This window comes from Seriola aureovittata, chromosome 15 (assembly GCF_021018895.1).
Source record: "Seriola aureovittata isolate HTS-2021-v1 ecotype China chromosome 15, ASM2101889v1, whole genome shotgun sequence".
Lineage (NCBI taxonomy): Eukaryota > Metazoa > Chordata > Actinopteri > Carangiformes > Carangidae > Seriola > Seriola aureovittata.
In genome coordinates, this window is record NC_079378.1 from 9,681,639 (window position 1) to 9,708,233 (window position 26,595).

The 26,595-nt window shown below is 41.2% G+C and overlaps 2 protein-coding genes across 4 annotated transcripts; both read right to left on the minus strand.

Annotated features, from left to right (window-relative positions):
* Window positions 1–834: 834 nt before the first annotated feature.
* pou4f3 (POU class 4 homeobox 3) lies at window positions 835–2,639 on the minus strand. The gene is made up of 2 exons (XM_056397800.1): window positions 2,363–2,639; window positions 835–1,948 (listed from the first exon to the last, which is right to left on the minus strand). Exons 1-2 carry the CDS (start codon window positions 2,609–2,611, stop codon window positions 1,013–1,015), a joined length of 1,185 nt encoding a protein of 394 aa, XP_056253775.1. The 5' UTR covers window positions 2,612–2,639; the 3' UTR covers window positions 835–1,012.
* Window positions 2,640–6,188: 3,549 nt separating this feature from the next.
* rbm27 (RNA binding motif protein 27) lies at window positions 6,189–26,476 on the minus strand. Of its 3 annotated transcripts, none has more exons than XM_056397798.1 (21): window positions 26,308–26,476; window positions 24,604–24,722; window positions 22,989–23,116; window positions 22,577–22,656; window positions 21,363–21,562; window positions 20,532–20,870; window positions 19,418–19,645; window positions 18,024–18,212; window positions 16,772–16,918; window positions 16,480–16,633; window positions 15,492–15,645; window positions 14,973–15,206; window positions 14,742–14,873; window positions 13,701–13,826; window positions 13,433–13,507; window positions 13,180–13,308; window positions 12,923–13,027; window positions 11,118–11,345; window positions 10,928–11,011; window positions 10,622–10,741; window positions 6,189–9,061 (listed from the first exon to the last, which is right to left on the minus strand). In XM_056397798.1, exons 1-21 carry the CDS (start codon window positions 26,364–26,366, stop codon window positions 8,957–8,959), a joined length of 3,135 nt encoding a protein of 1,044 aa, XP_056253773.1. In that variant the 5' UTR covers window positions 26,367–26,476; the 3' UTR covers window positions 6,189–8,956. The 3 variants fall into 3 exon arrangements, with proteins under 3 accessions (XP_056253773.1, XP_056253772.1, XP_056253774.1); XM_056397797.1 differs by having other exon boundaries at window positions 13,132–13,308; XM_056397799.1 differs by lacking the exon at window positions 18,024–18,212 and having other exon boundaries at window positions 13,132–13,308.
* Between the last annotated feature and the right edge of the window lie 119 nt (window positions 26,477–26,595).

The window sequence follows — 26,595 nt, forward strand, 5'->3', positions numbered from 1 at the left end:
AATAATTTATTAAGCTTAAACTTCACACATTTGTTTTTTTCAAGTGAGGAAGAAGAGTGAGAAAAATAAATAAATACTTAAATTAGGTGATGTAGGCCTATATACTGTATATATCCGGGCTATATAATAAATATATAGCTCACCTGTAATTCTCCAAAACATGTTCACATCAAAATATTAAAATATAGCAGCAGCCAAAAGCCACACGGATGTGCTTCATATATGAAGGTGTCATTTCCATTTTTTTTTAATTATTAAAGATAAAGAGAGTCGGTGTGTCATACGTTGTGAAAGAGTTTCTGTAATTACTCTTTTTTTGTGCGCAAATTACTATCACATAGTTCAAGGAGAGAGCAGATTTGTAAAAATCGTGGTGTTGGTTTAAAAAGGTGGGTGATTTTTTTTTTTTACCTCTCTCATCGTTGAACTCACATTCCACTTAAGTCTTATGGATAAAAAAAACAGGTTGAAATACAGGTGAAGATATGATGGTGTACTTCTGCATATGTGAGCCAGTGATGTGGAGGGCCAACTCTGACCTCCACCAACAATACAAAAAAAAATCTTTTCACAAAACCACTATTTCCTTCATCCTCCTTCAGTTTAACACTGACAACTAAACAGTCCATAAAAGTAGCCTCTCAACTCCTTCTTATGGTTTTTTAAGAAAAAAAAGTGAGTTAATATCCCTGAATGTGACGAACTGTCAGGGTGAATTGACTGAATATTCATACTCAGTGTGCAAGATACATGATCAACAACACCAAACCCCCAACCCCTCCCTCCTCACAGATCTATAACACAGTCATGTGTAAGTCCCATATGGAAAAAAAGTGCAACAGCGAAGAGTGAGTGACACCAACTGAAAAATCAAATCAAATGTCTTTTTGGAGATAATCCCAGATGAGAAGTGAAGAGCAGTTGATAAATCCCTGTTAGTTAGGCTACTTAGGCTATTATTAATCACTCGATCAAAAATGTAGTAGGCTATTTTATTCATGATGTGTGAAACTCAGTGCACCGCAGAGTATTTCATTCGTTTCTGTTTTTGCCGCTGGTTGCAAAACCACACTCGAACCACATTCTTTTTCAGGTCCAGCTTTTCGGCGATGGCCGCAATTTTTTCCGAGGAGGGCCGGGGCTGGATGGCAAAGTACGCCTCCAAAGAGCGCTTCTCCGGCGCGGCGATGGAGGTGCGCTTTCTTTTCCTCTCGTTCCCGTTGAAAAGGTCCGGCTTGCTGCTTTTCTCCCGGTACGCAGCCTCGGCTTCCTCAAGCCAGGCCTGGAGAACCGGCTTGAGAGCGATCATGTTGTTGTGGGACAAGGTGAGAGACTCGAACCTGCAGATGGTGCTCTGGCTCAAGGACCCCACTCCGGGGATCTTGAGGTTGGCCAGCGCTGACCCGACGTCCGCCTGGGTCACCCCGAGTTTGATCCGCCTCTGCTTGAACCGCTCGGCGAAGGCTTCCAGCTCCCTGGGATCCGACTCCACGTCGTTGACGCACGCCATGCCGCCGTGCACTGAAAGGGAATGAGGGTGGGCCATGGTTGCCATCGCCTGGTGCAGCTGCCCCATGGTCTGCAGGTGGTGGTGAGGGTGCTGGTGGTGGTGTGCCGCCGTGGTCATCCCTGGAGGCTCCGGAGCACCCATCCCGGTCACGGCCAGGCTGGTGGAGAGGTGGTCCAGGAGGTCCCCGGCCTCCAGGGTCTGTCCGAGGTGGTGGTGATGGTGGTGGGAGGCGATGGTGGAGGGGACGTGGGAGATGGGCACGGTGGTGGAGGAAGAAGAGGAGGCTGAGGTGCAGGGGACACTGCTCATGGTATGGTAAGTCACGTCTGGTTTGAACGGGTGACTCTTGCCGTGAGAGACAATGCTGTCAGCAGCCGCCAGAGCCTCTGCCCGTGCCAGCAGGCTCTCATCAAAGCCTCCGAATATATTGCCCTGCAGCTGCAAGCAAGAGTGCGCATACTGAAGTCAGTGGGGAATTCTGTCAGGCAGCTCTCAGGATCTAAAAAACATTTTCCAAAGGCAAGCAGCACCGAGGAGAGGAGAGAACCCTCCTCAAAGCGCAGGTCATAAAAATTAATATGAAAGCAAGAGCATTGCTTGAATAGAAGTGGATGAGAGTTGGGCGGGTGGGGGGTTAGGAGGAGGGGGAGAGGGGGAACACAGACAGAAGAGAGAGTGAGAGAGATAGTGGATAGAACAAAGTCCTGTCAAATCAACTTAACAGATATTTTCCTGTGTGATATTCCCCCCACCCCAGCACCCCCCATCCCCCCCACCCCCACCACCCCCACCACCACCTTTCCTCTCAAACCGCTGCTACTCCACTGCCAGTCTCCCCCGACCTGAACGTACCTGCGGGGCGGGCAGACAGACTCTGCGCATGCCCTCCGAGCCTGAGTGCAGGCCGGGATACTTGGGCTCGTGCAGAGCCGGGTGCACGGAGAAATGCTGCTTGCCGTTCATGGTCATCATCCTCCTCCCTGCAAGCACCTCGCAAGCAGTGTGGCCCCTGACATGAAAGCCGGGGAGCGGACAGCTACAGAGCTCCTCTACTCTCCTACACCAGACTGAGCTGTTAACATCGGCAGCGCCTCCCGGCATCCCTCTCTCGCTCTTCCTGCCCTCCTCCTTCTCCTCCTCCTCCTCCTCTTTCAGCCTCCCTCCTCCTCCCCTCCCACCTGCTCCTCTGCTCAGCTTACAAGTTGCAAAATGTTGGCTTCTGTGCACAAGCGTTGCATAAATCCAACAAAATAAAGAATAAAACCTTGATCATTATGACATTTTTACAAATCGTATTATTCTAAAAGTTTCTTTTAAAGGAGGCCTAGTATTCCTCTTTTTACAAGATACTTTATTTTTCTATTCCACGTGTTTATTATATCAACATTTGTCGTCTATATCATCACTTCCGTGAAAAAGAATGAAATCTGTCGAGGTCATGTTCAGTACATGTGTTAAAAAGCCTAAACAAAACATGAGAGTTAGGTTTAGGATGACAAAATGAAACCAGGCATTCCTACGCTACAGTGAGTGCGCTCAGTATTTCGGCACCATGGACAGCGCAGGAGCGACCTGAGCCAACCTGTGCTGCGCTATCCATGGTGCTGAAATAGTTGGGAACTGTAAGAGACCCAAAAGTCTTCAGGAACTAAGCAATAGTTTCGGTCCAACATGCTTCTGATTGTATCTGAGGCCTGTCAGGTTACTGACCAGTTGACCCGCCGGCCTTGGCCAGGTCTCCTCCAATGTGAACGCCCATTGCCGGGGCTGCTTTACAGGCTTCTCATGTGGCCACCTGGTTAAAGCGCATGAAGCCGTGGTGGACGGGCCGAAAGGGGAGCCAGGCGGGCAGAGGCGGACTGATGACACAGCGGGTCCATCCGATCCCGCTGGCCGCCTCTCTGGTTCCCCAGACCCTGAATAATTTAGCAGCGCGGTGGCAGGCATCCATTACCACGTTGGCATGTTCTTATTCATTACACAGATTAAAACAGCCAAGGTCTTTTCTCACCGTGCAAACCTGTTGCACGCTGGACACTTTGATAGAGGGAGGGGAGAAAAAAAAAAACACATATAGGCTTCACTCTGATTTGTACATTCACTTAAGCCAACACAAATCGATGAGGATGGCTTTAAAATGTTTTTATAAACTTTTGCTGATATCCTCAATCATAGACTGTATGCTTACAACTTTGATTTTCTAGCTGGGGAGTGTAAATGTGAAAGGTAATATTTTGGCATTAAATAAAAAAATCTTTCTACATTTAGACCGACATGTCAGTGTCCTATAGAAAAAAGGACTCATGTGAGAAGCTATCAGAAAGGTGTGCATCCCACTGAATTTCTAGTTAGTCTGAATAAAGCATGAAGTCCCTTTTCTTGACCTTCCCCTTCCCCTCTTAATAGCTGTCATATAGCTGGCACTATTCATTATTTAATCCTTATTTTTTTTACAATTCTGTAATCTCTGTGCTTTCCATATTCTGAAGATTGCTGCCATTTTTGTGGCCAGATGTTTTTTTGTTTTTTTTTACCCCTCATCTAGCTCTGCATACAGCTGCAGCTGCTGCTCCACCATATGACCTAACTACGGTCACAGCAGTCATTCCTTTACCTGTGGTGATGACTAATTTCAGTGAAAACTTAACAGACTACTTTTAATTATGTACTGGAAATTACAATCATGTGCAGATTTGACTTAAAGTAGTCTTTTTTTCTGTTTCTGAACATTGAAAATATGACATATTTACATTATCATATGAAATTTAACAAAAAGACCTGTGTGCATTTTTTCACATAATTCCTAAGCTGAAATGTTAAAATGCACAAAGTGAGTCCTGTGGAAGCCTACAGCCATCAAGTTTAGAAATTGAGAGTAAAAAATAATGTATCATGAATTTCTAACAATTCACATCTCATAATGTGAATTACTTAAAGCATTATAACTTATATTATAACTTGGACTATCCTTGTCATTTCTTAAATGTTATTATTATTTTACAAGTATTTAGAAAGCGACATTCTAGTTTTTGTCAAATCACTTCTTCTAATTTCATTTTCATATTTATACCAATATCAGATATTAATGGCAGGAATTGGCTTCCATAGAGCCCAATTCTACCAGTGCTGCTTCTTCACTTCCCAGTCACCAGGCTGCCATAGCATCTGTCAGCAACAGCGCACCATTCAGGCCCCAGTTTGAAATCCCTTCCCCCGGGGAGAGACAAAAGCTCTTGCATTAAACTAAACCGACTCTGAGTGTTTTCACTTAACTTCCTAAAGTAAGAAACGCTCCTGCATTATTCAGTGATGTTTTAATATGTCATAGTCAGTGGGTGCTGTAATTAAACCTGAAGAGTCAGAGGTCAACATCTTTACTGTGCTGTGGGGGGATTTATTTGGGGGACGTGGGTGTCAAAGTGAGTGTCTGCGAGTAATGATTGGCTTATTCTCCTTAAAAAGATGGACACAATGGGACATACTGGATTCTATTGATTAAACAGTTACATTTACCCTTTTATTGGCTTATAGTTGTGCCCAAACTCCACATAGAATTTCAACCTGATTGTAAAACCAAGATAATATACAGTTTAATCATTTCAATTTCATGACTATTTAACCTGACTGTATTTTGAGAAATATTTAGAGCCTTTCATTGATTGTTGGGTACATTTTATCATATTAGGCCATGTTTCTGACTGGCTACCAAGAGTTCATTAAAGGTCCCATATTGTATAAAGTCAGATTTCCATGTCTTTTTTGTTATTATAAAGCAGGTTTAGGTTCTATATTAATACTGTGAAAGTATCAAAGTGTTCAGTCCACAGAGAAATGCACACCGCCTGTATTCTGAAACTGCGCCTTCAAACGAACTGTCAGGACTTATGTAACTTTGTGATGTCACAACAAAGCAGTCACCGCTCACTGACCTGTTGTTACTGGAGCTCCAGAGAGAAGCCTGAGAGAGGAGATGTAAAACTACATTGAGATGGTTTTTGGTTCTTATAACCACAAATATATCTTCTTATGGATCAACACTTGTAAAAACAAATAAAACACTGGAGAAGTGTAAAATATGGACCTTTAAAGTAACCCAGACACATCAAAGTAACACTGTTCAGATCATCATCTGCCATTCTAAACCTAGCCTTGATTAAATAGACACCATACAAACTTTCAAAAATGAATGACAATTTGTATCTGGCCATGGCACAAGTGCAATAATGCACTCCAAGGTGTCCTATTATATGAGTGTAATGAATGAGCCAGAGGCCATTATTTTTTCATATATTAGGACACCATGTGCCTATCTCTGTGGCCTCCATGTAGTCAGTCATGTTTATTACTTCATTTCAGGAAGTATTTGGCAATACCAAGTGACGTAGCTTTTTGTGTAATCGGTTATTTCGTATTTAAAATTTGTACGTTACTTCAAATGAAATTTTCACTTTGAGTAAGAATGCCATTCCTGTGATCATTCAGGCTTCAAAGGAGCTAGCTTTGTATTTATACCTGTGAAATAAATCAAATTCTGCTCATATCTGAAAATTTAAATTATGGAGCGGTACTGGTAAATGATACTGAAGAACTCCTTCCACCCAATCTTTTCAGTGTGCTCAGAGTATCCACTAACACATTTTAAGAGATAGCATGTGAAATTAAGGAGACCACACAAGCGTTTAAGGTAATATTTTCTGGAATGCTTTTGCTTGATTTTTTTTCCCCTTGCCAATGTTGACTTCTTCTTTCTTGGTCAATTTTCTCTCTTTAACTTAAAATGTTCTTTTTTTCCCCTCCAAGATCCAATTTAAATTGTATTTTTTTTTCTTTTCTTTTCTTCTTTTTTTGACAAGCACCCCATTCCTCCATCTTTATTGGCAAAAGCAAACATGCTTGTAAATTAGAAATCCATTTTTTTTTACAAACAAAATACATGAAGAAAATACATCCACATCCTGCAAATATAAACAGTAACAAATCCAAAACTATTATCCAATAAACATTTTACATTTTTACACTATTGTGTGATAGTAGCATACAGAAGATAGTACAAAAAGTGGGAGAGAGACCTTCTCTGAATCCTCAATTACACAAGCAAGAACCCTGCCAGTATAGGTTTGTCCTTTAAAACTGCCAGAGACCTCATATTAAAAACAAACAAAAATCACATTAGCAAATCATATGAAAGTACTAAGTGCGAAGGGAAAAGCTGCAGCTTTCTAACACACACCTGAACATCATTATGACTGCCACAGTGATGGTGGAGACAAAAATATGAACCCAAAGGTTTTAATGAGACAATGAGGTCGATGGCAGGAGGCTTCTGAGTTTTTCGACAACAGTGAGATATGCAACCCAAACATGAGCGCTACCGCCATCGTAGGTGGGAGGAAATTATTTGTCTGCATTCACACGTAGGCGAAAATCTGCATGTGTTACTTACATGCAGATTTCTGCCTGCATAATCATGTAAATGAGTGAGACGGCTACAGTTAATGTCTCTTCTTTGTTGTGGTGCTCCAGTCTGACTGGCTGTGTTAGTGGATATGATCTGTTTAGTTGAGTTATGATAAGCATACATCAAACAACACTCCATTAGGCTGCATGTAAACATAGTTATTTGTTTAAGGGAAACAACAAAAGAAAAAATTAACTGTCAAAAATGTATCATCTTGCATCGAGTTCACTGAATTTGAATGGATTTCATTCCTCCCACCTTGAGGATTCTAAAATACAGTATAAAGGCAAAACACACGCAAGAAATTTTTGTCATGAAAGGTGCACATTGTGGTTGCACTTCTAGATTGGGTTGTCGAGCTTTGTCTGACAATATTCAGATGTAGGCAAAGCTGCACTAATGCACAAATAATATTGTGAGGTGCATGACCACCCCCACCCACCCATCCTACCCCACTCCACCCCACCCCCCGGTGCCTTTCAACCGAGTATTTTCCACAGATCAGAGCAGCTCTGAATGGTTCTTTAAAAGAAATGTGCTACTTAGATGACAAATTTAGTGAAATAACAATGTGGACTGGTCACAAATGCAAAATTCTTGCGAATAAGCAGAGACTTAGCAGTGACGCTATGCACTCTTGCTTGACCTTTTCTACCTGACGCATCCTTGTCATTCATTTAAAATGACAGAAAAACAAAACTAAAAAAAAAAAAAGAAAAAAAAAGTACAACAGTAATTTCTCTTTCAAGCATTTACAAAATTTACAAAAGTAAATCACAAATCTTGTAAAAATTCAGCCATCCGCTGATTGTGTAAGGCAAAGAAATTATATATATATATATATATATATATATATAAATATATATATGTATGTATATATATATATATATATATATATATATATTAAAATCAATTGTTCAGTATTACATTCAGACACCTGTCTATGGATCTCACATTTTTGAAATGGGTGATCTGATCCTTGTCCTGTCAGGCCCTTTGGATGAACAGGTGACAGAATAAAACAAGTGAAAAATGTAACACACTCTTAGAAAATGTAGAACACCCTCATGGGTGTTTGTATTTACACAGAGTGGCACTGGACATTGAGTGAACAACAAAATACACACGGGGAAAATTTGAATTTTTTTACTACAAGACTGTATCTGTCGTGCATGGACATGGCAATTTGTAAACATTGTTAAGAGTTTTTCTATTGCACTGGTATCCTTCTGTACCTGCACTGGCTCTAATATGGTCATGGTACAGTATCAGCACCTTTGAGTGCTGGGAGGGGGTGGCTCTGTTTGTTTGGGAATACAACATGCACAAACTAGCATGTATTCATGCCAGCACATAGAGCCACTGTCAAAAATATTCGGATCCTTTAACATTTTGGGATTTCCCATGCTAAAAACAAACTGCGATTAAAGTGAAATGGAAACCCACACCACACTGTGCCAACGTAGGTGTGGCACAGGGCATTTATGCAGTGGAAAAAATAAATAAATATCTCTCTGGTTAGCAACAGAGAACGTTCTAATGGTGATGGAATGGCTGTCCCTGAACGGAGGACAAGACTTTTCAAAAACTGGTGAGAAAAAGAGCTTAAATACAGTATGTATAAAAATACCTATTCACAGTAGACACAAATGTTGTGCATTACTGATATTAATCATCTGGTAAGCACACTGAAACTTACATATGTTTTTCTATCTATAAGAACAACTTAACATTTATCTTTCTCAGCAAAAGTGAGATGTTTTAAATAATTGTTTAGTCGAGGGATACAAAAACTGTCGACCCTCGAAACTTCTTTTGATGTACAATAAAGTAAAGATGTTTTTACTTTGATTAGAGTCTAAAATTACTTAGTTTGAAAATACTGGAAAGGAAAAAAATGACGAGTTCCGCTGTGTTGATTTTATCTGCGTGAGGAAAAATAACCACTGATTTTGCTGCAGAGTAGGTAACGACGAATCACAATGCCTTCACCGTCTCCACGATCGGCTCTCGTACTCGTCGTCTTCGTCGTCATCCTCCTCCTCCTCCTCTTCCTCCTCCTCCTCACCAGGCAAGTAAGAGCTAGCTTCCTTCTGTTTGAATGAAAAAAAAAGAAAAGAAAAAAAGCCAGATCACACTAGAGAAGCTTTGAACCGTTTACCGCTGTGCAAACCTGTTACTTTGTACCCACTGTGCAACCTGGCAAATCAGTTCTGCCTCTCAGAAAACACATGTGTTTATTGCAATGTGATGTCTACAAGTTGTTTAGATTATTTACACAGTGCTCTTGATTTCATTGGCATGTAAAATGAACCTCACTAACATCTGTAAATGGCAGCAAACAAACACCTTTCAGTATAATCCAATACAACACCTCAATGACACAGTATTAACCAAAAAAGAACATTATAATCTCCACAAAGTAAGGATTTGTTGCAGGGTTGTTGTACTCAATTGCATTAGCTTGCACAGGTATGTCCTAAAGAGTGGGAACTTTTGCATTCTTTTGAATTTTCCAGCACAAATGGAAGTGAGGACTGGTAGCATCATGGGCCCCTCACACTTCACAAAGCAGGACGATTTTATCAAAAAGAATTGGATTGAAATGAGAAGGGCTTTGTGTCTCTCTAACTCTGCCCTTGCATTAGGGATGTCACGATACTAGAAATTTGGTAGTCGGTACCAATAGCAACAAAATGCCATGATTCTGGACATTTTGACGGCATTTTAATATAAAGTTAACAACTGTAAATCACTCACCCTGAATTTTGTATAAAGATCCATATGTCTGTCTTTGAGCTGCTTAGATAAGTTTGAAGCATTTCTTCATTTATTTGAAACGCTGTTCAACACCGTTTACTATCTGGCTTCCGGTTGTTGTCCCTGATGTTCCGCATCAAATACCACATATCTCCATAAACCAGTTCTGCTGCCCCCCGCATGTCGTGCCAGACCTGTTGCTGCACCTGCACTTGCTGCTTCCATTCAAGGTGTTGCTACTATTGTGTACTGTGCCTGCCTTCTTCTACTCTTTGAGTTTGATGTCAGACTAGAACGCTTGGCGGTTATTATACTGCCCTCATTAGTCCCAGGGGAATCACATCTCGAGTACCTTCAGCATCTAACCGTCACATTTTCTGAATTTTGGCATCGACTTGGTACTGAAGTATCGGTTCTTGTGACATCCCTACCTTGCATTAAGACATATTTTCACAATGATAATAATAAGAATTCAAAAAAATCATAAAATGCATATTTAAGTGATGGGACTGACCCTGAGGATATAAAAGTTGCTTGCACACAAGGAAGAACGTAACCTCAACGACACATCTCAAAACATGAAAATACAGTATGAGGATTTCATCTGACAGTAATGCAGTTTTACTCAAAGGGCTTAGATGCTCTTAGTACTGAGAGGCTTGCCCTGATTTTCCATTGGGAGCTGCAGTGAAAAATTTAGAAGCACTGAAAAGAAATGTACAAGTAAAATCTGTGAATATAACTAAAACTTCGGGAACTTTCCCCACATAGAATTTCTAGTTGTTCTGTACATGGAACTCCTTCGTGGTTTCTAGTGGCGACATGTCACTAAATGATAAAACATACGCTTTGTTTCAAATCAAGTGCTTGGGTTTGAGTGTGATGTGTCATACCTTATTTTCCTCATCTTTCGCCTCTTCCTCCTCTGGCTCCGTTGTCACAGAAGGCGTCTTGGGCTTGTACCAGGAAATCTGCAGCACTCGACCTTTGAACTTAGCTCCCTGGTTCGCTGCCTAGAAAAACAAATGGGAGGAAAATTGAAGCTTTCACAAATTTTGTATCCGTAAAACTGAAAAATTTTCTTAAATTTCATTTTACCATGTCAGTAATTAGAGGGGATTAGAGGAAAGAAGAAAGAAAGAGTGGGAGTAGGAAAAAGGCAGAGATGGTGTGGCTTGATTTGAAATCATGTAACTTACATTCTCTGCTTCACTTCGTGTTTTAAAGGTCATGACGACACTGTTTGCGTCTTGGTCACGGAGATCCTCAATCTCCCCAAATTTCTAAGATAAAAAAAGAAAAAAGGATCAGTATGAATTTCAGTGTCATTGTTCCATAATCATCTCAAATCTCTGTGTGACAGTTTCATTGTAACTCCTGGCTCCTTACCACAAAGTGAGGCATTAGCTCTTCCTTCTCCTCCTGAGTGACCCCCAAAATTGCCAGGGCTCTGGGTCTGTGGTCCACCACCATACGGTTCAGGGCCCCGCCGCGAGCCATCATCTCCCGGCTTCGGCCCCTGCCGCGGCCCACGTGCATGGACCCGGGCTCCAGTGCCATCTTGCCGCGACCCCGACCCCGGCCCGCTGGAGGCCGAATCAGGCCCAACCGCGTCGCCTAAAGGAGGACAGACCGGCAGGTTTGATGCTCTGCTTGTTTCAGTACACACGGAACAAAAAAAATAAGGGCGCCACCTGGCTGTGTTTAAAAAATCATTACAAACAGATGCAGAAAACGTAACCAGACTGTGCAACTTGAAGCTGGGTTGTTTTTACCTTTGATGGGAAAACAAACATGTCAGGAAACTACAGTATGTTTATTTATCATGTGTCGACAAGAAATCTAGCACAACAAAATAATCAAAGCTTGATTTGTTGTTCATTGACAATCACAATAAAATAGGCAAATTACTGAACAGTTTCCTCATCTTCAGCTCTGAAACATGCCCGACACTCTTGACTCTGGTCTCCTCCTCTGTTGCGCCCTGCCCTTTACCATTAGTTGTCATTCCTCCATTTTTAAAATGACATCCCCTTGCTTCCTAACCACTGCACAACCTCACAACTCTCTTCCATTTGTCCCTCCCTCACTTCTCTCCCTCTAATTGTCATCCTGCTATTTTCTTACAAGGACCAGCGACTCAAACTTTAATGAGACTGGGCTCCATCAGTGTAGGACCTGTGTCTGATTTGGCTTCGTTAGCGTCTGTTCCTCTGGGCTTCCTTAAGTGGCTGCAGTTTAATGTGCAGAAGGAGGGTTGGGTTTGGATGGATTGGGGGGATATGCATTTTTAACAACTAGCTAATTTAAGACCCACGGGGGTAGAGGGGAAAAAACATGCTAGGCAGGGTGTTGCTAACAAAAGCTCTGCTCTTGTTAGGCTGATCTTGTGACATAGCTGGCCTTGTCTGTGTTATTCTGTGCTGCTAGAGGGAAGAGAGGAGATATCTATTTATGAGATATCCCTGAAAGCCAAACTTTTAAAGACACTTTTTCAGACACCATACAAATGTTTACATGATTACAAATTCTTTCTGGCCCAGATCTGAATGTTTTTTCCCCCTCCAATTAACATAACATGAACATGACTGTAGGAATAACAAAACGACTGAAAACTGAGGATTTCATTTTTATTTCTATTTTAATTTTTTTAAAATCAGGCCTGGTTCTGGATTCTACGTAGGATCAACACACAGCCTACGTTATTGTGAGCATTTATATTTGTGTGCTTAGCAGATCATGTTGGAGTTGGAGCTAATAAATGTTGATCAACAATTACTTTTAGTGAAATTACTGTGACGGAGGTGCGTGTCAGGCTATAGTGTATGGTGTGCGGCTACACTGTAACTACGCCACACTTATGTTGTCAATTCAATGCAGAAGTATAAACCAGGCTTTATTTATTTCTCTCTGGGGATCAAAATAATGCTTTATTGATTTTATTGGTAGCCATTTACACAGTGTACGAATACCATTTGTTTCCTTCCTTTGCAGTCCTGAATTTGATCCTGTACCTGTAAAAAAGTTATCTAGATGCGGATATTATTTTCCTCTTTTCTACTTCTATGAAATCAGTCAGTGTTGAGTGATACATGTGACCATTATCTGATCTTCTGACTTCCTCTGAGGCATTTCCTTCAGATCTTGTGTCTGTGGTTGTGTACCAGATGTGTATGTGTTTGTATGTGCATTACCTCAACCTGTAGCTGCCCCAGTTTTCTCTTGAGGTCTGTTGTGTCCTCTCCAGAGCTCATCTTCTTGTGAAAGTCCAGCTCTGCATCCAGTAATTCCTTCTGGGCCTGGTCACATGTCATGAAAGATGAGAAAATTGTTTAGTTCACTGAATAAAGAGAAGCCATGACAAACTGACAAAACAGGCCAGCCCAAGAGGGTCCAAGCTTACATCAGTCTTGGTCTTGGTCTGGCCTAGGTTGGGTTTAGTACTGGAGACCTGGGAGGCAGGATTCATTTCATTCTGCAGCTGGGTGATCTTATCCGTCAGCTCCTTCAGGGTCTTCATGATGTTGGCTCTCTCCTCAGGTTTCATCCCTCGGTTCTTCTCCAGGCGGTTTATCAAGGCCTGGAAGAGGAAGAACAAGCAGTGTGACAGAGGAAGGTGTAAAGGAAGTGGTAGGAGAGAAAGTGGAGGGAGAATTGAGTAAACATGAGATAAAAGCAAGAGAAGAAAAGCAAGTCAGTCTTACCTTCTGACACTCAATCTGTGCCTCTAACATCTCTTGCTTCTTCTTCCTCATGTCCTGTTGGAGTTTTAATGCCTCCTAAAAGAAAAAAGAAAAAACAATAAGTAAAATACATTCACAAAGGTGGAAAATACACTGCTACCGGTGGACAATTTCTCTCTCAGTGGAAGCATGCTTCTCACTAGTGGCCCCTGAGAAACACAAATGCCTAAACCTAGCTCTGCTATTCCTGTCGCAGTCAAAATATGCATTAAAAAATTAAGCAACATGCCTGTTTCTTCTTGAGGACTTCCTGTGCTTCTAGTGCTCTTCCCGTTTTCCCAAGGCTCTTTGAGGACGACTTGAGGGCTGTGGAAGTGTAGGGGCCCTTCTGGGTGTTTGTCAGTGCAGGCGCCACCTAAGTGCCACACAGAGATAGAGAGAGAGAGAGCGAGAGGGGGAGAGAGAGAGATAGAGAAAGAGAGAGAGAGACACACATTAAGGTCATCAGAATGAGATTACAGACAGCAGTTAGACATAGACACAAACAAGAATGCATTGTTAAACACCAACAGCTCATAACAGAGATACGTGCAGGCAAATGTTTATTTATTCTCTTGTATTGTCGTCTACCTCTACACAAGTTTCTCCAACTGTTTCTTGCAGATCCTCTGAGAGCTGTTTCAGACTGGATGGGAAGTGCAACTGAGCTGAGATCCTCATCTAACGTTTGTACAGCTTCTAGTTTCATAGTGATGTCGTAACAGCTGAAAATGCTGCAGTGGTGCTCCCATCTGCAATGGCACACACCATAGGGCTGCATGTAGTGACCTGATGTGAGTGTGTCATTAATATTCAGCCTATACTGTTCAGCTCTGAGTACTGCAAAATCTCTACCTGTTAATTGGAGAGCCTCTAGACTGGACGCACTGACCAACAGGCCCAAAATTTTACTGAGAAAAATATACCTTTAAAAAAAATTAATGAAATAAAAAAGGAAGCCACAACAGCTCATATGTCACTCACCAACCATTTGATCCATTTTATAAAAAAACAAAAACAATTATTTGAAAATGTTTTTTTGGGCACTTTTTGCCTTCACATGGCCAGTCACAGTGAGAGAGAGAGAGCGAGAGAGAGAGACAGGAGAGTCAGGGAGAGAGGGGGTGACATGCAGAAAAAGGGCCATAGGTTGGACCCCGAACCCAGGCTGCTGTGTTGCTGACCAACCCTTTGTGGTCTGCGCTCAACCAGGTGAGCCCCCAGGCTGCCCCTGAAAATGTTATCTCACCCAGGTCTAGCATCACCTGACACACTCACACACAAAACGTACCGTGACAGCGTCTGTGTTTGGGTTCAGGCTATCCAGCTTGGTTTGAGCTGTGGTCCCAGGTGCTGCTGCCAGGCGATGCTTTGGTACAGTCTTGTTCAACACGTAGGCTGCTGGATTGTGCTGTTTTACCCCCTGCAGGGTAAATTTGATGGGTTTCAGAAATGGGGTAAGACAAAAAGATCAGTAATAAAAGACAAATGACTTCTATATGTTTTATCACTTTATGCAAACCTTATGCATGTTGCAGTGCTGCGGCCCCTGGGTGGGTGGTGATCCAGCTCCCTGGCTCCCTGAGCTCTGCTCCTGCTGCTGAAGCCCTGTGGTGTTGGCGCCGGGCTCGCGGTGCCAGTACACACGGATGAAGCGGTTATTGAGGACCGCCTCTGTGCTGGATATGGCCCGTCTGGCCTCTTCATTCTTTGTGTACTGAATCAACGCTGCCTCTGGGTCTCCACCAAAGACAACCTGGATTGACAGTAGAGTGTTTGAGTCAGGTATAAGTATACAATGAAACAATGTATTTAACATGCTGTATTCTAACATTCACATTTTATTATGTTTAAAAGGCTCCATATTAGTCTTCACTCTGTATATCCTAGCTAGTCATTTCTCAAGTTGTGCTGCGAGTGTAAAGAGTATGTGAGCCGGATATAGTAAATGTGATGCCTTTTGTGATGCCTACGCTTGTTAGTGACAACTGTAGACCATTGCAGGTTTGTTTAGTGCAGAGGAGCCAGTGAAGCATTTTACCTGTATATTGACAATGGTTCCAAACTTGCTGAAGTGCTCATTGAGCTTGGTGATATTGTTGAGATCACGAGGGATCTTGCGCACTTCCAGCTTGGTGTTCACATAGTGATTCCTCTTGGGAAAACTGCTCTTATGTTGGTTGTTAAAGTTTGGCCTGAAACAGAGAGAAATAGAGTGTGTATGTTTGCCGAGGTATTTTTTCAGGGGAAAATACTGGAAAAAGAAGAAAAGCTAAATCAATGTTTTAGGCAAGTTCCTAATGATGATAGTGAAATGGAACCCATATTGATGACCTGGAGGTTCAAGCCTTCATACTGAATTCCTACAGGCCATATAACAGTTGTATGCTAAAAATGGGACGGCTCAAGGTGGATTACAGGAATGTTTGAACGTACCTGGTGACCACAACTGAGACAAAAGATCAGCTCCTGACCTATGAGTCACCTAGCAGTAATGGGAAATGGGGCAAGGCACCAATTTGTTTCAATGCCAACTAGTTTCTTCAAATTTCTTAACAAAACAAGGACCTGTTTAGTGAAGGTATTAGGTGTCTATTATCACCTTGAGTTTCCAGGCCATTAGGGCACTGCTAACATATCCAGAGGACGAAAAGAACCAGTTCAAAGCTCTCAGCTTAATTCCAAAAACAATAATCAGTTACTGGTTCTGTATGTAAACAAATGTTCTTAGCGCCATTGTTGGTGCTTTGTTTCCTTTCATTGCAGTGGCTTAATGTCCTGGCAAGTGAAAACAATCTTGCATGACACAACAGTTTCTTTAGTTGAAATAGTAGCACTTCAGTTGTTCAGTTCAGTTTCTGTGGACTTGTGTGACTGGATCCTTGGACATAATACTGATGTAGTACAGACTACATGCAATCCTAGATTAAGATTTTTCCTTACAGGCAGGAGTTTTTTTCCCTGTCAAATTTCAATTTATCATGTTGAAGGGAAACTCTTCAAATGTTTGCGCATCACTGAATCCTTACTTTTCCATCCAGGGTTTTTTAGCTGCTGGTCCCTCAGCTGTACTGTGTCCCATGGTTCTCTTCCTGCTGTCCTGCTCTGTGTTGAAGCGGGACACGTTACCTCCAGGAGTGCTGGCTACAGTGGCTGGCTCTGTCTGGATCACTATGTTTGCAGCTGCAAGAGGCACAAACACAAAGAAAACTTAAAAATTATGAGTTTTGGCATGAGGAGAAAACCTCTCTATTGATTACACATGCACCAGTCCGGTAAAGTAGGAAAAACATGAGCACTAAGAAGTGAAATACTTGCTACCTCTGGAGCCTTGTCCTTCGTTGGAGGTGAGGCCAATGAGGTTGGAGCGCTGGGTCTGCACCCGGGGAATGAACTGACGGTACTGGTTACGACCTGCTGTAGTCAGCCCTGGGGATTCTGGGTTGTAGCCCTCTGGATCATAGTTATCTAATGTGTAATCATGAACACACACACACACACACACACACACACACACACACCCACACGCACGCAAACACACACACACACACACACACACACACACACACACGGGCACACACACACACACACAGAGGCTGTTAGTTGGAATATGAAATAAACATGAAAATGTGAAAAAGCTAACCTAAATACACAACGCGGAACATGAAGTTACACAGTGAAAACAAGCAGTCCTACATAAACAAATAAATAAATAAACAAACAGTGCCTGGCAATCAAGCCTTATCTTTCACACAACAATCTGGTAGAAATTTCATGAGTTTAACCTGTGACTTTCTATGTTAAATAAAGCTCTGATGAGTAATGAAAAAATATGTAATACTGACAAAAAATATTTAAAAAAACGCACATATGAATATATGATGATAAATCAAAGTACAATTATACTAATTGAAAAAAAAATCATAAGATGGTAAACAAGATAAAACACTGTAAGATGTGTTATATTAATATATTAATAATATCATGTTAATATTTATACTGAGCCAAAGCTTAGTGTAACACAAAGGCAAAATGGGACCTTTCATGACAGTTGTAATTTTAGCTGTCAGAGTTGAATTAAGGTAAAAATCTGATTTTGCAATAAAATCAAAATAGACCTTTTCTGCTCTTCTGTTTAACTGGAAGTATCCATGAGCAAAATTAAGGCAAAGGCAGTCTGCAAAATTAGGTGCAGTAGAGTTGTTAATTGCTCAAAGCTACTTTGTCTCTTAGGTAAATAAACAGTGCTACCCACTGGTCAACAGCTGTTACTGCTGCCAAAAGAAATACATGGACATCACACGGTGCATATACTACAACATCACACAAAAACCAACTTAAAATGACAGAAAACAGACACACAGGGTACTACTCAGCTCTCATTCACATAGCTATTATAGTTCTGATTTCAGCCCGATCTACTGTAATTATAAACTGAACACAAAGGAAAACTCAAATAGCAGGAAATAAAATGAGCACAATTATCAATATAAGGAAAACTCAAATGAAAAGCCACAGCAATGTTGCTTCCAAACACAGTCCCAATCTGAATAGGAAAAGCATTGCTGCTTACATTCAGACTGCACATATTGGGGACGAAGAGACACAGACGAGGATGAAGGAGGAGGAGGTGGAGGAGGAGGAGGAGGAGGAGGAAGAGTAGGTGGCATCCCCACGCCAGGCGGTCCAATAGGAGGAGAAGAAGTGATTGCAGATTGGTGGTTGGGGGTATCAATCCCACTGGTTGCTATCAGTGGGGGTCCTGAGGGAGACACAAGCCCAAGCTAATGTCTCATGTATATCGCAGGTATGACAGTGAAACTTTTTTTCGTGCCACACTGGTTGTTTTAATACGACAGTGAAGGTGGCAGGAAGTGGAAACAGACTATATATTTCACATCTAAGTCATAGCAAATCAGAAAAAAAAAAATTCACAGACAGAGCACCACTTCAAGAACCAGTATAAATCAAAGCAACGGGAAGAATAAGTCACAAAAAGACTGCAGGGTTTAAATCACCATCAGCTTTGCTTTTAAAAAATGTGAAATATCAGTTTGCTCACCAACTCCTGTTCATGCAGCAAGAATAAAACAAGTACATCTTAAAACTTCCAGCAATTAGTACTACTATTAGTATGCAGGAAGAAAGGTAAATGCATAATTTAGGAATTTTGACAGAAGCTGTCATTGGTTATTACATAACAAGATAACAGGTCATGGTCAAAATTAAAATGCACAAAAGAGAACTAAAGAAAATATCAACAGTCCTTCCTTTCTCAAAAACCAAAATGCTCCTACAAACCATTAGTTAGGAATATACTGATTTCCTAAAACACATCTGAAAATTAAAACTATTGAAACTATCAGCTGTTCAATGAGTAGCCTATAGTGTTAGGTTATAGTACAGTACCAACAGTTTTTCTCTCTGCCTTACATTTTGCCTCCAAATTGAGAATCCATCTCCATCATGCTGAGTGACCATTTTAGAAATTTCACACAAGATAATAATAAAGAGCAAACATAAGATGCTCAGTAAGTGTGGTGCTGAAAGGCAGGATGGTGTGTAAGACCGGCCCAGAGACAGAGCTGTATCATGAAAAACTAGTTTCTTTCACCAGGTACATACAAGACAGAAATGAAAAAAGGGGTTGCAAAGAAAGAACTACTGAAATTCTGTCATTAAAATCAATCATATAGTCTGATCCCTGTGCATAAAATAAAAGAATAATCTGAAATAATATAAAATAATCTATCAAATCTATCATTACAACATAAGTGACTGGAAATGTACTCCAAATAAATATAAAATAAATAAATAAAAAAATGCCCATTTTGAGAAATTGATAAGTGGCGCAAATGTGTATCAGGGCAAACAATGCTTAGTAGGACTATAACAGACTGTTCTTTCCACTAGCTGCAGTGGTTCTAGAAGTTAAAATTTATGCAACAATGTGGGGGCACCACTTACCAGGCATGGGGAAGACGCCCGGTGGCGGTGGCTGGCCATAAGGTGGCATCGAAGGCATCCTGAGGGAAGGCGGGGGCTCGGTGATTGGGGGCATGGGCAGGCCGGCGGGGGGCATAACAGGTGGAGGCGGGAACGGGATCATATTTGGTAGATTTACATCATCCACAATGAGAGGGTCGTTGCCGTGGTCGAATGGACAAAGGTCCCCACGAACACAAAATCCTTTTTCTGTGGGGAAAAACAAACGCTGATTACTTTTTATTCTTGCATATTGACTTGTATAGTAGCCTATGATTCAGTGGGTGTCAACATCATAAATCAAACCCAATGTTGTTCCCCAAGTTCATTAGATCCATGTTGTGCAGTGTGCCTTGCAATAAACTTACAAGATTGCTATAATCTTACAGTTTGCAGGCACCATAAGGGATTTGGGCTCCTGGTGGTCAAATTAAGTACAGTACAGATTCTAACAAAACAATATGACTATATATATATATATATATATATATATATATATATATATATGAAAATAAGAAAAAAAACAGAAAAGCAATGGGAGTCCAAGCTCAAAGCAGCTAAGACCTACAGTGCATGTATTTACCCCTAAGTCTCATTAAGGCTCTGGGTCCCCAGTGGGTGTGTTTGAGCACTGTGATAGATCACAGTGTGCTTCAGGGACAGTGGTTAAGTTTAAACCCTCTTGTGTCTCTGTGATGAGTTGGGTGCAAGCCTGCTTACTTTTCTGCTTTTCACTGGGGACAAGAGATGGAGTGCTAAACAGTGGTCATTAGTGATGAGACTAAACAAGGCAATCAATAACCCTCATGGGAAGATGGAGGCAGAGGTAGCCAGAGCAAATCTTATAATGTACATGTCATATACTAGACAAATAGGCTCAACGTCGACCTTTTTCTTTCTATTTGAAAAAAAGCTGCATCTTTTACAGATGCCAGATAATATCTTCCTAATGCTGCAGCTGAATAGTGCAAATTGCTATTGGGCCATAACAGATGAAAGGCCCGAAGATGGAGGAAGGAATGTTAATAAGAAGAGAATAACTGATAGACGGCAAGTATCAAAGGTAAGGAGGAAAAGATTAATCACTCATTCTTACCATCGTAATCCCTGCAACGCTGTTTGAGTGAAGCGGGCTTGTTGCTGAATGGTTTCCCGACACCATCTTGCCTCTGGGTGCCATAGTAGCCCGACCAGCTGTCTGTGGTGCTATCGGGCAGGTGAGCCAGTGTTGCTATAGGAACACCTCCAGCTCCTGAGACTCCAGCGGATGATGAGGAAGAGGAGGAAAAAGGGTGTGGAGGTGTGGGCAGGGGCAGGAGAGGCGGCGGGTGCTGCTGCTGCTGCTGCTGCTGCTGCTGCTGCTGGGAGCCGGATGTGGTTGAAGAGTTGTAGCCGTCTGTATCCTTTCTTTCCACCTCAAACTTTGACTTAAAGTCTGTAAGAAAAGCAGAAATATACAGGTATTTTAACAAAATACAAATAAAACATTACAGGAAAGTAGTGAACCACTGCAGAAATTTAACCCATTTAAGCATTACACTTTTTAAAAACAGCTACTCCTCTCATCATGCCACACATTTAGAGATGTAGATTAACCTTGAGGGTAATAAGGCCAATTCCAGCCCATGCTGTTGAATCCCCATTGATGTATTTGCAAAGCTGTCCACATTGTTCCTTATCGATAACAACTCCCAGCAACACTGATCAACAATCCAACGCGGCTACATCCAAATCTCCATTCAGTGCCCTCTCAATGAGCAAAAAGCACCTCACACCCAAGAACCCTCCAGCAGCACCTCTGCATCACTAATGCACAGTTCAGTTGCACTGACAGGAGCCTAAGGAACTTCAATACTCCTGAGTCTGGTCCCCTGTGCTGTTTTGTTATTGGTTGTAGGGGCTGGGGTGCAGAGGGGAACTTTCTCACCTCTACCTCCTCTGTGCTCCCTGTCCCTGCTCTTTCCTCGGCTGCCACTCCTGCTCCGGCTGCGGCTGTAGCTCCTCCCGCGGGGGCTGCCCCTGCGACGCTCGTGCCGCTCCCGCTCACGGTGGGAGTCACTGCTGCTTTTCCCGTGTCGATCGAAGTCACGGCGCTTGCGCTCGTCTCGCCTCCTGTCATCGCGGCTCCTAGGGGGAATACATTTGAGTTACTGTCTTTATGCTGGTTTTAAATGCAAGAGTCAGACAGACTTATCCCAGCAGGCTCTGTCAGGATGGAAGCTTAAACAGACTAGGACAAGTATGGGTCTTAATGGCGATCAAATAAGGACACATAGATCATATTTTAATATGTATCTATTAATATGCACCTTGAAATCTGTTCTCAAGCAGTGGCCTTTATCTAACTGTACAGAGGAGAGAACTGGGCTGTTAGTTGTGACACGTAGTTATTAGAGAGAGGTTTTAACCCCTAGTGATTTCCCTTGTTTCATAAGAATATTTTGATCATATTTTAGTAAAAAGCCTCCCTTCTTTCTGAACTGCTCCAATGCACTGTGTTAATTTACTGCTGCTGCTTACCGTTAACAAAACTTTTTTCCCCCCATCTACTTTACACTAAAGCTATTAAAGTATTTCTGGGGGCATAATCCCTTTCTTCCCCTGAAAGGCTGTTAGTGTTTAAGATCTACAGGAAGTGTTGAGTTTCACTAACAACAGCTTTTACACAGTGAAGTGAACATTATTTTTGTCGTAAAGAGAAACTCGAAGCAAGTGGCATGGCTATGTTTTTCTTACTGATGTAATGCTTCAAAACACAAGTTACACATTAAAGAACATGACACACTTCAACTGTTGTTGTGGATGAAAGTGAAGCAATTATTGCGCTGTGCTAGCTGTTATGGACAGATAGGACAAGCTACTGGACACCAGCGTTTTCATCAAGCTAAAAGCAGGACCCATTGGATTTGAAACTAACTATGCAAATGTATCCATGTTACCATCTCTACACAACTAGACGATGCAAAATGATGGGTTTTCATCAGCAGTAAGAAAGGAAGGGCCCTGTGTATTGGACATTTCAACATTAAGCAAGAATGTAAATGCTGTATTTCTCACATGTAAGAATAATATCTGCATATGCCCCATGCTTGGTCATTAAGCTGAGCTGAGACAAGCAAATCCCTGAAGCCACAGTCATACCTGGACTCGTTGAAGTCAGAGCGGTTTCTCAGAGGACTTCTCCTCCACCTGTTTTCTCTCTCCTCCTCTGGAGTTTCAGCCTTAAGGGAAAAAGAAACAGTTACGACTTAAACTCTTCTCCATTTTATGTTTAGAAAATAGAAAGAGATTTAAAGATACTAAGACCTGATCAAAAAAACATTTTGTTCTCAGTCTGGAGAGCTTATTGGTTATAATGTCAAGGTACTTGAATAACTGCTGTCTAATAACACATTGAGATATTTATCAAATCCTTTCATCCAAACAGAGTGCCTATTTTTGTGCTATGCTCAACCCACTTATCTACAAAACCACTTGAAAGATGCTTTAATATGTGACCACAGGCAGGCTATTTATTTTCAGAGTCCAAACATTTCTCAGATACTTTACTCACCTCCACAACATCAGACTTGAGTGCAGGTGGTTTGACCTCCTCTTTAGGAGCCTCCTTGGCAGCAGGATTTCCTAGGTAGTTCTTGGTTGTCAGACATTCAAAAAGTTTATCGACAAATCCTGTTGTCTCTGCAATGAAAATATGATTTGTGTGAATAGATATAATCTTCAGGAGAATTGTGTACAGTTTTGCACATTATCCCTCAAAGAGCAAATTGGTCCTCTGGCATGAAATGTACTGACATTCCTCCAGAAACACACCACACACACTACATATTCCTCGCTCCTGGCTGCATGAAATTTTTCTAAAGTAAAATTAACTCCAAATGAATAACAAAAACAGAAACAGCACATGGACAAAATTGGGGAAAACTACTTGATAAATATATTACATAATAAAAAATGAAATAAAGGAGCTAATGCAAAGTGAAAGTACATTCAATTAGGTATTTGGACCCATTTATTTGACAGCAATCTTTAAGTAGGTTATTCTAAAGACTACAGGTTGTGATAGTTAAGTTCTGACAGCCTGAACTAAAACTCAGGTGTTAACATAAACTGTTGTTTTAACACCCATAATTCTCAACATGAGATAAAGAAATTGCGAAGACATGTGTATTGATGACCAACCCTATCGACTCCCTGTAAACACATTATTGTCTATATACCATACAAGGACAGACAGTAAAACTTAACCCAGGCAAGCAAGTTGATGCTTCATGTAAAACAGCAGGCTGTTAAGAGTACATTTAAATGATATGACACGCCCTCTAGTGGCGTGATGATCTAGATGGTGATAATGTATAGCTGGCTTCATCTCTGAATGTATAACCTAGAGCTTATGATCTGGAAGGAATTTTAAAAGCCACTGTTAATTTTTGTGCATTTTGACCATCTCAGTGTTTTTAAATCTGATGCTCCACTAACATGATATCTGCTTGTAGAATGTAAACAACATATAGTGGCAGACTGGCTAAGTATCACTACCCCTTGATAGCACATATGATTTCTGGACTACTGGACCACTGGGGCTACTGGTGAGTCATTAAGTATCTTTGTTAAAAAGTTAAATACTTAGTGCTTTGGTAAATGAGTTCTATTTAGCTGTTGGACGTTATCTGAACTGATTTTTTTCAAGCAACAACATATAGTGTTTTGAGATAAAGGCTGACACTTGTCACTTCGGTTCGTGTCAGTTGAGAAGAAAGCCCATATTTTTTATGCTTCAGCATGAACATTCTTCCATAATAAATTAAAGAATAAAAATAAATAAATCTTGCTTTGTTTTAAGATCAACCTGTTCCGTCTGAAACTCTTTTTCTAACCTGATCCTTGTCAATTTGGCCATTATTGGGAAATAACAATTTCACTGAAGGACCTCCACAGTGCCACCGGCTGGAGCTCCAAGTGGATTTGTGACATAACTGCTAAGCCTCTATTGTCTGTGGGATGTATGAGGAGAGTAAGATGAATGCTGTTCCCTTGTTTGGTGAATGGTGGAAATTAATGCTGCAGGGAAAACTTCTGCACAGCTTTACTGAACAGCAAGAGCTAGAGTCTATACCAAAAATGCATGTTGCACTCATAGGCCAAAATGCCTTGCATAGAGTCCATACCTTTTTGTAGGAAGACATCAAGCTGATCAGCACAAAGTGCTTTCAGCTCCTTCTCTGGTTTGTCCTTCTTCACAAGAGCAACCACATAGTTGGCTAATGCAGACGGGTCAGCATCACATCTGAAGGTTAGAATATGTCTTGTCAACATCAGCCAGTGAGTAACTTGATTTAACATTACAATGCAAAAGGAAAAAGCAATGATGGCTTTGTCAAGTTTTTTAAAGAGAGAAACAGGGGAGACAAAACTGAGAGAGAAAAATTGAATTCAATTCCATAATTAAACCAAATGCAATATACTATATGCCAGTGATGTGTCAGTGTCCAACTATCCATGCATGTAGAAATTTTCTAAATGAACCTAATTATTGTCAGTGCCAAGTGAAACCAACAACGCCTGCAGGGAAGAACATCACTGCAAAAAGTGAAAAGTAGATTCCAAACTTTTAAACCAAGAGAAAGAAAGCTTTCCAAACATATAACACTCTTATCAAACTGCTTGATAGCAAATCATGGTAGAAATCCTCTCAGCCAGCAAGTGGTGGGGCTATCACATATTACTAACATTAAAAAAACAACAAGCCCTAGGAAAGCACTTTTGACAACTCAAAACCAAACATAACGAACTACATAGCAACTATTGTCTAAATTGGATCAAACTGTTATGTTATTTCCCTGTCATTTGACCTGAAACAACCAAATGGGTTGTTAGTGTGGTAGTGCCTGATAAAATAACAGAAAAAAACACTAACCAGGCAAACACTGCTTAATCACAAATTAGCATTTGAAAAGAAAAAACAGGCATTGCAAATAGGGCTCCCCTAAAGGCTTTGTTACAAATCAGACATTCATGAGCTTGCAACTACTTATAATTTGAATACTGTAAAAGATGTCTGTGGAAATCTTTTGTAAACTTAAAGCAATTGCATCAAGATTCAACTAACTGCTAGACACCAAATGAAGCAAGCCATGGCATACTAGCAACCTAGCAATACTTCCAAGAGCATACCATAATATGCAAGACTGTGGGTGACTGTTACTGCATCACCTGTTTACTAGAGCCTATGTAACACCATCCACCCCTCTACACACCAATTCTTCTTATATGGCTTTGTTAAATATTTAAATCCGTCAACTCATTTTCATCTCTTTGGCAACATCTGCTTCCACTTGTAATTACATAATTTGATGATTTTATGTGTGAAAGAGAGGAAGAAAGACTGATTGTAACAATTGTAACTCCTAGAGCAAACGATTCTTATTTATTTTTAAAACACGTGACAAACTAGAACTCAGTAACGTAAGCTATATATACACATATAGTCCAACAGCTAGCTATTTAAATCACAAGTAGCACCATGTAAGTAAGGTTATCTGTTCCAGTTTGCTGGCTTGCTACAGAGCTGTGATAAAGTTACATTATCGTGAGCCAACTACGTGCCTAACTAACCCAAAATAACAGCGCAACAAACACAGACAAACATACTACATTACGTGCAAATTTAATTTATTTAGTTAATGAAAAGTCCCGCTGTCTCTCTTTGCTATGAAAAGGCCAGCTAGCGGCAATGGTGGCTCGCTAACTCGTGCAAGAATCTGCCATTAGTTTCTAGCAAGTCCCCATTGATGCAAGGCTAACCCGCTGGCTAGCCAGCTAGCATAGCTACGTAGCATGCGAGCTAAATGTCATTTCAATTCAACACTCACATTGGCTCCAGGAGTTTTGCCAGCCATGACTTCAAGGCTTCCACATTCTCTATAATCATCGTGAGAAAGACTATAACACTGTCTATAAAATGAAAGTGCGTTTTGATAACCCTTCTCTCATCATCTATAAATTTATAAGCTTTCAGGCCTCCTGTCTCTCTTCACTGGCAGGTCGGACAAAGTGTTTTACGACATGGCAACAGAAGGCAAGCTGTCGTAACGCAAGCCTGACGACGGACGTTATAATCATACCGTGTCCTTATTTAGCCACAATTCATTAAATTCATA

Bases quoted from the DNA above. Each gene is read 5' to 3' on its own strand.
- pou4f3 (XM_056397800.1), bottom strand. From the start codon at position 2,611: ATGCCGGGAGGCGCTGCCGATGTTAACAGCTCAGTCTGGTGTAGGAGA. The intron at 1,949-2,362 runs GTACGTTCAGGT...TCTTGCTTGCAG, and splicing joins TCTGTCTGCCCGCCCCGCAG to CTGCAGGGCAATATATTCGG.
- rbm27 (XM_056397797.1), bottom strand. From the start codon at position 26,366: ATGATTATAGAGAATGTGGAAGCCTTGAAGTCATGGCTGGCAAAACTC. The intron at 20,871-21,362 runs GTGAGAAAGTTC...CTTTTCTTACAG, and splicing joins GGAGCACAGAGGAGGTAGAG to ACTTTAAGTCAAAGTTTGAG. The intron at 9,062-10,621 runs GTATGACACATC...TCATTCAAACAG, and splicing joins CGAAAGATGAGGAAAATAAG to AAGGAAGCTAGCTCTTACTT.